Source organism: Alosa alosa, chromosome 14, assembly GCF_017589495.1.
Source record: "Alosa alosa isolate M-15738 ecotype Scorff River chromosome 14, AALO_Geno_1.1, whole genome shotgun sequence".
Classification (NCBI taxonomy): domain Eukaryota; kingdom Metazoa; phylum Chordata; class Actinopteri; order Clupeiformes; family Clupeidae; genus Alosa; species Alosa alosa.
In genome coordinates, this window is record NC_063202.1 from 26896337 (window position 1) to 26906336 (window position 10000).

At 48.3% G+C, this 10000-nt stretch overlaps 1 protein-coding gene across 1 annotated transcript in view; it reads left to right on the top strand.

Moving 5' to 3' along the window:
• The window catches only part of znf536 (zinc finger protein 536), a 158867-nt gene that overhangs the window by 81764 nt on the left and 67103 nt on the right, over nt 1-10000 (top strand). Inside the window, 1 exon segment of the mRNA XM_048262699.1 lies at nt 536-2799. Coding sequence (XP_048118656.1) covers nt 537-2799 — 2263 coding nt within the window. The 5' untranslated portion in view covers nt 536.

Consider the following 10000-nt stretch of genomic DNA (forward strand, 5'->3'; position numbering starts at 1 on the left):
TAATTGGAGGAATTCTGATAGGATGGGCCCAAGTAGCTTAATTATGTTGCGCTTGCCATGTTTACTGGGTAATTATTGCAACCAAAATTATGTTACAGTTCGAGAGAAAGTTCTGAGAGTTACAACTCCCTCCCCCCCAAGTGTGAGAGTACATGTAGTACTTCATAAATCAAACGAAGACAAAGTACCTCTTTTTTCTTCACTCTCGTCGCTGCTCTGCTCTGTCATGCTCCCTCTAACTATGTGTTCTCATCACATATGGATAGCTATTTAATAAATTAAACTTCTTATTATTTTGTAATCACACTTTTTTCTCTTTTCAAACCAAATGAATTAAATATAGTTTGATCCATTCAATACATTGTTTTCTGTGATAAAATTTGCCCCTTCACCCCCCGCCCCCCCCATATAACCAAAAGACTAAAAGCTCTATATTATGTGTATATTTCGGTTTTAATTATTTTCAGTTAATACTATGGAGAGGATGGACATTCTGACTAAGTACCTGTCATTGTGTCTCCTTCTTGTCTCATAGGATGGAGGATTCTAGTTTGTGCCTTGGTGTGTCCTCAGCGATCTCGGATGCTGACACCCATCTCAGCAGTGCCGTGCTCAATGGCCGCTACCCCATCAGCCAGAAGCTCCACCAGCTAACCGCTCAGCTGGGCCATGCCTTCCCTGACCTGCCGAGCCGTCAGCAGATCCCCGAAGAGAAAGCTGCCACCCCACTGGACGAGAAGACCCACGCCGCCCTGGCCAGCCAGCCAATCAGCAGTCAGATGGCTCTGCTCGCCAATCAACTGAACCGAGACATGGAGACCGGGGCACTAGGTGCTCTGAATGGCCGCGTGGACCTGCAGCAGTTTCTCAATGGTCAGAACCTGGGCATCATGTCCAAGATGAACGACATTGAAGACGACGCCCGGAAGAATCGCAAGTACCCGTGCCCGCTCTGTGGGAAGCGCTTCCGCTTCAACAGCATCTTGTCCCTGCACATGCGCACCCACACTGGGGAGAAGCCCTTCAAGTGCCCCTACTGCGACCACCGGGCCGCCCAGAAAGGCAACCTGAAGATCCACCTGCGCACCCACAAGCTGGGGAACCTGGGCAAGGGCCGCGGACGCGTCCGCGAGGAGAACCGTCTGCTCCACGAGCTGGAGGAGCGAGCCATCCTGAGGGACAAGCAGATGAGGAGCAGCCACATGCAGCCCTCCCAGACCCTCCCCCACCAGCCCCACCTGGGCCCGCAGACCCACAACCAGCAGCAGCCCGGCTCTGCCTGCGGCCTCCTCACCCCCACCAGTCTTGGGGGCACACCGGACAGCTCCAATCAGCTCTCCTCCTCCCCGAAGCCGGCCGGCGCCAACCCAGCGGAGGACCAGGGCCTCAACCCGCCCACGGGCTTCCGCTGCACCTTCTGCAAGGGCAAGTTCAAGAAGCGCGAGGAGCTGGACCGCCACATCCGCATCCTGCACAAGCCCTACAAGTGCACACTGTGCGAGTTCGCCGCCTCGCAGGAGGAGGACCTCATCTCGCACGTGGAGAAGGCCCACATCACCGCCGAGTCGGCCGCGGGCCAGGGCGACGGCAACGGAGGGAGCGAGAAGCCCGCCAACGAGTTCCGCTGCGAGGTGTGTGGCCAGGTCTTCAGCCAGGCCTGGTTCCTCAAGGGCCACATGCGCAAGCACAAGGACTCGTTCGAGCACTGCTGCCAGATCTGCGGCCGCCGCTTCAAGGAGCCCTGGTTCCTCAAGAACCACATGAAGGTCCACCTCAACAAGCTGGCCATCAAGAACAAGCCACCGGTAGGGGCGTCTGACCAGGATATGTCCTCTGTCAACACCATGAGCAGCCTGGCCCAAGAGGCCCATGCCAACCTCTACTCGCGCTACATCTCCTGTCTGCAGGGCGGCTTCCTCTCCCCAGACAAGCAGGGGCTGGCCGAGCAGCATCAGATGCTGGCCAAGGCCGGCATCGCCATGAAGGAGAAGGAGATGCTGGGCAAGCTGCTGGGTCCTGTGGCCGGCATGAGCCACGCCCTGGGGGAGAACGAGAAGCGCTCGCTCCTGGGCTGCCTCAACCTGGTGCCGCCGCTCAAGTCCAGCTGCATGGAGCGCCTGCAGGCCGCGGCCAAGGTGGCCGAGATGGACCCCCTCAACAGCTACCAGGCCTGGCAGATCATGGCCCGAGGCATGGCCATGGACCGCTCCTTCATGCCCAAGGACCAGCACCACGGCCACCATGGCCAGGACGAGGAGATGGCCAACGCGGCGGGCATGATGAACTTCAACAAAGAGAAGCACGAGTACCCCCCTATAAGCTCTGCCGACAGCCTCAAGCAGAAACAGCATGCCGAGGTCATGCACGGGATCAAGACCAGCGTTGCTGGAAGCATGATGCCCCTGAAGGAAGAGGGAGGAGGTTTTGATGGACACCGAGAGTTCATGTCCCACCATGGCGGCCTGGGTCTGGGCCAAGGCCTTGACTTTGGCCTGGGCAGCCTGAAGGAGAAGCCCTCCGAGTGCCCTGACTGTGGTCGGGTCTTTAGGACCTACCATCAGATGGTGGTCCACTCCAGAGTGCACAAGGAGCGCCGCAACGTCGAGGAGAGCCTCCAGCACAGCAACACCAACCTGGACGAGCGGCGCGGCTCAGCCAGCGACCCCGAGTCCCAGTCCATCAGCAGGTCGACCACCCCAGGCTCCTCCAACGTGACCGAGGAGAGCGGAGCCGGAGGAGGACACTCCCAGACCGGGAGCGTGCAGGACGACAGCCCCCACCCTTCCTCTCCATCTTCAGGTAGAATATTTAAGCTCTTCAGATCTTCACCACCAACACAGTGTCACAATGCGCATCACAAAGAACATCTACAGAAAAAGAAAACAAAAAACAAATCAGATGTTTGGACTAGCCTCAGACTTGCCACTGTATAAATTCCCATTGACTCTAACAACACAACAATATCCTGTCCTGTCTTATTTTCATCATTTCAATAAAATGCATAGTATGCGTTGCTAATCTCCCAGCACTAAAGGCCCATTTAGGGCAGAGGGAGCCTCCTGTCTCTGGGCCTCCTCCTTAGCCTGCAGTAGGCTCCTTGTGCCTGGGTGCCTCTCTGCTGTGGGCCTGCTCACCTGCAGTCTTTAAGAGAGGCCCTTCTCTCCTCTCAGTGTGGGGCCACTGACCCGGATGTGAGCTACTTAATGCCATAGTTCACCCAGTGACAGACCTCTTACACAATGCCTCGCCCCTGGGAGGGGGGAAGGTTGTAAGGCTGGAGATGACTAGACGGTCTTGAGGCTGTGTGTATGTGTGTGGGGGTGTGTGTGTGTGTGTGTGTGTGTGTGTGTGTGTGTGTGTGTGTGTGTGTGTGTGTGTGCGCGTGCGCGCCTTGAGTGATGTGGGGAGGGGAGCTGATCAAATCTGCCCGTTCAAAGCAGGCAAAAAGACCAAAAAAGCCACTACAAATCCGAGCTGCACATTCCAGGCATAACTCAGATACTTAACGCCTCTGTTCAAATACCCATCAAACACCCTCAATCAGACTGGCCCGGCGGCCCCAGCTTTCTCCTCTGTGTTTTCACTGCAGACAAGAGGCTTAGGCACATACACACAGACGTACACACACACACACTTATATAGACCCTTATAACCACACAGAGACACAAGTATAGAGACAGTGTGCGCCAATGATGTCCCGCTATAAATTTGTAACCCTTGGACACAAAACAATACACATAGTACATAGCGAGCGGAACAGAGAACAGTACAAGTGGTTCACTGACTGGGAGATATCCCTAAGGAGCAGCAGCATGGACAGCGCACATTACAAGTGATTAAAACATCTCCTTTACTGAAAAGGAGACAGTGAACCCACCCTCGCAGAGGAACTTAACGCTGGCAAGATAGAGTGTATGTTTAGTGGGATTAAGAGAGGCTGTTGCCAACGATTAGAGAAGTTTTAAAGGTAACTTTCCCATTCCTCGGGGTGCAGCACTTCAGCTAAGCAGTCTGCCCGTTAATTAGGTCACGACTATGTGATAATCAGTTGGTTTAAGCTAAACAAGACACTAATTAAAGATATACATATAAAGCAGGTCAAAAAAATGTGAACTTCATTTGCGGAGTAAAATGTGCTTTTAAGTCATGAGGAAAAAAAGAAGGGAGAGTGGCTTAGCTCGAAGGCTCTGAGCAACTTAATTTCTACAGTACAGAAGAAATTGTTTATTTATTCGGAGTCCTTATCATCCCCATGTAGAGAGATGGGTTTGAACATGGAATGGGCTATGTTTATTTTAATCTAAGAAATAATAACAGACAACCCCCCACCCCAATTAGGAATTAATGAAAACGAGAAGGAGATAAAACCTATTTTCTTTACTGAGACTATTAAACCTAAACACATCTCAACAGGATGGGAGGGGGTTATGTTACGGAAGTAATTATCTTCTGAATTTTAATGCAGGAAGTTTTATTTCTTTTTATTCTCTTTCTCAAGTACTTTGAATTTGTGAGATTCAGCTCGTGGCACTTGTGAAACCTAGCTGAAATTTACATATGATGGAAGAAAACATTCCAGTTTTGAGGAGCAACATTGTGGAGTTTGCTAAATACTGCACAATATACTATAATTAATCAGACAACAATTATATAATAAAATAGAATGTATTTATTTAATGTAATATAATATATTCAAATATACAGTGTATTTCTGTACAAGACATAAACTGTATGTATATTTGAAAGTAATATTCTGAATTATGAGATCCAATAACAACTATGAAATATGGATTATTTCATATTTCAGTGTTGCTCCACATACATTTAGCAAACTCCACCACACATACTGCACATATGCGTCTACAGAAAGAAAGCCTGAGGGCTCTCTATTGTTCTGTCTGGGCATGGCGATAGAGGGTGATCACAACCCAAAATCTGAAATCCCCTAGTCAGCCAGCAGGTTGAGGCGGGATGTCTCGCGCAGGGAAGGTGTGTGTGTGTGTGTGTGTGTGTGTGTGTGTGTGTGTATGTGCGTCAGTCAGGCATATTGCCAGTTCCCTCCTGCCTCCCTAAGCATGTCTTAAGGTTGACCTTGAGGGCTCTCTCTCCTCTCGCTGCAGGCAGCTGGGTGCAGGGGGGCAGGGACAGACTGGCAGAGTCACAGGTACACCCTCGCAGCTCTGCACGCGCTCAGGATGCACACACACACACCCACACACCCACACACCCACACAGACACACACACACACACACACACACACACACACACACACAGACACACACACACGTAACCGCGCCGGCAGCTCCTTAGAGGAAGTCAAGCACAGTATCACTTCCAGTCACACCGCACACTAAACGCTACAGGTGAAACTCATGAGAGGAGAGGGGGCAGTAAACACCGGCCTGCAGCTCTATCACAACCAGGAGAAAACACCGGGGTCAACGTCCTTGTTTTGTACTTTGGTGTTAGCTTCATTAGCGGCGTAAAATCGTTTTTTTCATTTGTAATGGGCTGCGAGATCAGTGTTGGGGGCTAAGAGAAGTTTTAATTAGACACAAGACGTGTGAGAAAGCATGCATTCAACCCATGTGGAGCTAGGTGTCATATATTATTGTGTGTGGGTGTCTGTTTGTGTGGGTGTTGGTGTTCTCCTGCCTGCGTGTGTGTGTGTGTGTGTGTGTGTGTGTGTGTGTGTGTGTGTGTGTGTGTGTGTGTGTGAGAAACAGCTCTAAGGGAACAGGATGTGGCTGGTTATACCTCTTTGTTTCTTTTATAATTTCCGCCAGCCCTTTAGCCCCAGACAGAAATGATTCTCTTTATTGTTCTTATTTTTTTATTTTTTATTTTTTTTTATGTCTGAAAAGAATTCACCCCCCATCCCTCTCCTCCCACCTCTTTTCCCTCCACAGCCACAGTCAAGCACTCCGCCACCTACCCGCTGCAATTTTGAGTTAAACTTGAATTACAGTAATCAACAATAACATCTCAACTGTGAAAGAAGGTCGACACAATCGCTTTTGTCTTTGACACTGCACTTGTTTAAAGACAAGGGAGGGAAGAGAGGGCTGCCTCAGAAACGTCCTTTAAAGACCTTTCTCTTCCCTCCCTCAATAATAAACCTTAAATATGCTGCTCAAGCACTAGAATTTCCTGCCCCTTTACCTCTCCCCTATATTCCTCTTTATTACATTTTCCCCATCTAGTCGTTTTTTATGGCTATAACAAGATTGGTTTGACTGGGGGAGGAATCCATTGTTCTTCTAGTTTTTCCACTTCGGACTGAGCTCTATAAACACAGGGGTCCACGTCTGATAATGTTTCTGAATAGATTATGGCTAGCCTTTGAGTGACAGACAAGACAGAAGAGTAAAAAAAGAGAGAGAGAAAGTGACAGAAAGAGAAAGACAGAGAGAGACTTATAGATGTGGCTCAGTGTTGAAGACTAGTAGCGCTACAGGCCCTATTGAAGCATGCTACAAAGCAGGGTAAAGAGGAGGTAATGGCGGTAGACATCATGTGCATATCTACAGGAAAGGGAAGAAAGGAAGACAGATGTGAAGAGCAGTCACATCAGCCCGTCAGTCACATCGGCACAGAGGGCAGCGAGCAGTAAGGCTGCACCTCCACTCATGCCTGTGTCTGTCTATGGACAAGCAGACTACAAATAGCCCTGCAACATTTAACCACAAATGGCTGAGGTGACAAAAGTAGCGACTTAAGGTTCTCTTAATGCGGTTAGGTTACCAACACATAATCTTACAATAGATCACCTCTGTGCAGCCTTTACTGAGGCAGTGCTGTTGTACTTACCTAAAGGCGCATCCACACGTGCACAAACAGATATGCACCGCATGTGCACACATACGCAGACACATACACAGACAGACAGACAGACACACACACACACAAACACACATGCACAGAACAGACAGACAGGCACACACACACACACACACATGCACAGAACAGACAGACAGACACACACACACACACACACACACACACACACACACACACACACACACACACACACATACACACATGCACAGAATAGACACACACACACACATACACACATACACACACAGAATAGACACACACAGTCAAAAGCATGCACTACCACTTCTTTTCTCCCTGATCCCCTTGCTTAAGGCTACAAACCTGCCTCCTCTTTCTCCCCCTCCTGTTGAGAATCCCCCATGTCTAAATATTTTTGAGGAGGAACAGCGTTTTACCATGGCGAGGATTAGGCGTATATCCCTGGGTCTTTACCGCTCTCAAACATGTCGGCAAAACGCTTGCTCCATACAAATTGAAATTGGATTTGCCGACTGATGCCTTAGGTAATAAAGCATGGATATTCATCTAATTACGTAATTACAATGGGTTAATTACACGTAGAGACTTACTGTTACAATGTAATTGCTGTGTAATTAAAGTAAGGAATAACCAAAACTGCCCAAGTCCAAATTAATTTTAAACACTCGACCAGTGAAGAGGACTTCACCATGGCTGCCACTACTGTGCAAGGCAATGCCCGGTCAACTCGCTGACCTTACATTTTATTTCACTTCAATGTGAGCGATGCTTCGTAGCTTCGTGTAACGTGCACTCCCTAGCGTCTGCGCCGTCAGGATGAGGTGCAGCCATGGAGGAATATGTAAACGGATTATGAATATGAGTGTATGAAAGGCCAGGGGCTACATGGAGGCAAGCTGTGAATCCCCACTCAAGTGTCAAATGGAAGCCAGCCACCGCTTGTCCGCGTCTTCAAAGCCCCGAGACTGCTGTTGAGGACTGAGCAGGTATCTGTGCTCAGCACAGAGGGCCATTTCAGACACCCCTCTCTCTCCCTCTCCCTCGCCGTCTCACTCTCTTTAGCCACAAACTTGAAATTGAGGACACTTTTCTGTGATTTCTGCACAAATTAGAGAGGCCTGACGGAAGTCAGTGTTGCTAGTTTCTCTTTCACTCAGTCTGTCCTCCTCTATCCATGTAATACCTGTGCTTAGCCCCCCACCCCACCCCTTATATTCATTCATTTATTTATTTATTCATTTGTTCTAATCTCTCAGCCCTCCATTTTCTAACTTGTGGTTCCTGCTCTTTGAAGATTTCAGCATCAGTGTGTTTTTTTTCTTTCCTCTTCTTTCCCCTTAGTGTCACTGAATGTGAGAAGATGTCAGTGTGTACGAGGCAAATTCATTACTGTGTTATATTTCAGTACACTGGGTCAGGCCTCTGGTCTCTTTAAATGATAAAAGTTCTATTCAATGTGCTAATTGTCAGTGTGCGCCACTGATTGACACATCTTGGATAAATGTAGACTTAGTATTTTTGCACACGCTCGAACAATATAAAAGGGCAATTTATTTCCCCCTTTGATTTGTCTCGCATGCTCACTTCTCTCTCTCTCTCTCTCTTTCCCTCTCTTTCCCTCTCTTCATCTCCCCCACTCTCACTCTCCCGCTCCCTCTCGCACTCTCTCTTAGACTCAATTTGTAAATATTACCCGTTGAGGGAATTAGCATTGCTTTTTTAAATATTTTAAAATTCCAATTGTATTCCAAAGTGTATATGAAAGCGCTGCTGTGAGTGTCGTCTCGCCATGCTCACCGTATTCCTGGGAGGCTATCACCGGGCAGTCCTTATGAAACATTTATCAGGCTGTTTTATGTCTTAATGATCCTGTTAGGATTCCCCGCTTGACTATAGACAAAAATGTACTGTTAAGAGAGGAGGGGAGGGGAAAGGGAAGGAGAGAGAGAGAAAAGAGAGAGAGAAAGAGAGGGAGAGGGAGAGGGAGAGGGTGAACATCATGCTGTATACCAACCAGATTTTAATTTCACATCTTTGCCAAAACATTGCTTACCTTTCTCCCAAACAAGCCTCCTTGGCACGGACGGATATTTTTTCACCAGCCAGTCCATTTCTGTTTTATGTTTTTGTAATTAAAACATAATATTTATCTTTCCCTAACAGAAGGTTGCTTTACTAGTCTAGGTAGAGAGTGTGAATATTAATAATTTTAAGACAGCAAAATGATATTTCTTCTACTGAGGGTGACATAAAGAGGCGAAAAAAGAAGAGTGCCATTTTATCATCTGAATGTTAGTCATTTAGAAAGTAAGCCATGGAAGGGCAGAGCATGGAGGAGGGCTGTGTGATAAATGGCCATGAGAGGGTTACACACTGTACGCATCAAAGCAGAGTGCACACACACACACACACACACACACACACACACACACACACACACACACACACACACACACACACACACACACACAAACTCCCTTACACAATCCCACCCTCCAAACAAACTGCCGAAACTTCAAGTCAAAGTTGAATATGCAGACGGCTCGATGGCGCATCGTTCTGTTTTTCTTTCTGTCTCTCCTTTCATGTCTTTTCTTTGCCCCTTTTTTGTGCTCCTGATGGGAACGTTGACTCAGAGGAGGATCGCAACAGTGACAGCTGTCTGATTCCGTCAATGGCGAATTCCACTGGAATGAGACGCTGCTCTCGCCCGCCTGCGAACACAAGCGGGAGGGAGGACGTTTTGTTTGAACAAGTGAACTTGGGCATGATTGGGGAGCCTCCCGTGTGAAAAAGCAGCCGAATACATTGACCTTTGTCTCATTAAATATGGACGACCAGCCATATGATACCATGACAGAAGAATCCTCTCCCTCTTTCTCTCTGCTTCTCTCTCTCTCTCTCTCTCTGTCTTTTCATCTCTCTAACCCCTCCTCCTTCGCTTCTCTCTGCTCTCACACTCAGTCCGGCCTGCTCTGGGAGCATGTAAAGTAAGGTTATTATAAAGATTAAAATACTGTACAGTATTTAGCCTAAAAGACATTCATATCCAAGATTTATCCCCCATTGGTAGCCATGACAGCATAGGGCAAAGGGGGCATTTATTACACACTGATGAGTACCAAACCCCCTCTCTCTCTTTCTCTTCTCTCTCTCTCTCTCTCCCTCACCCCCTTGCTC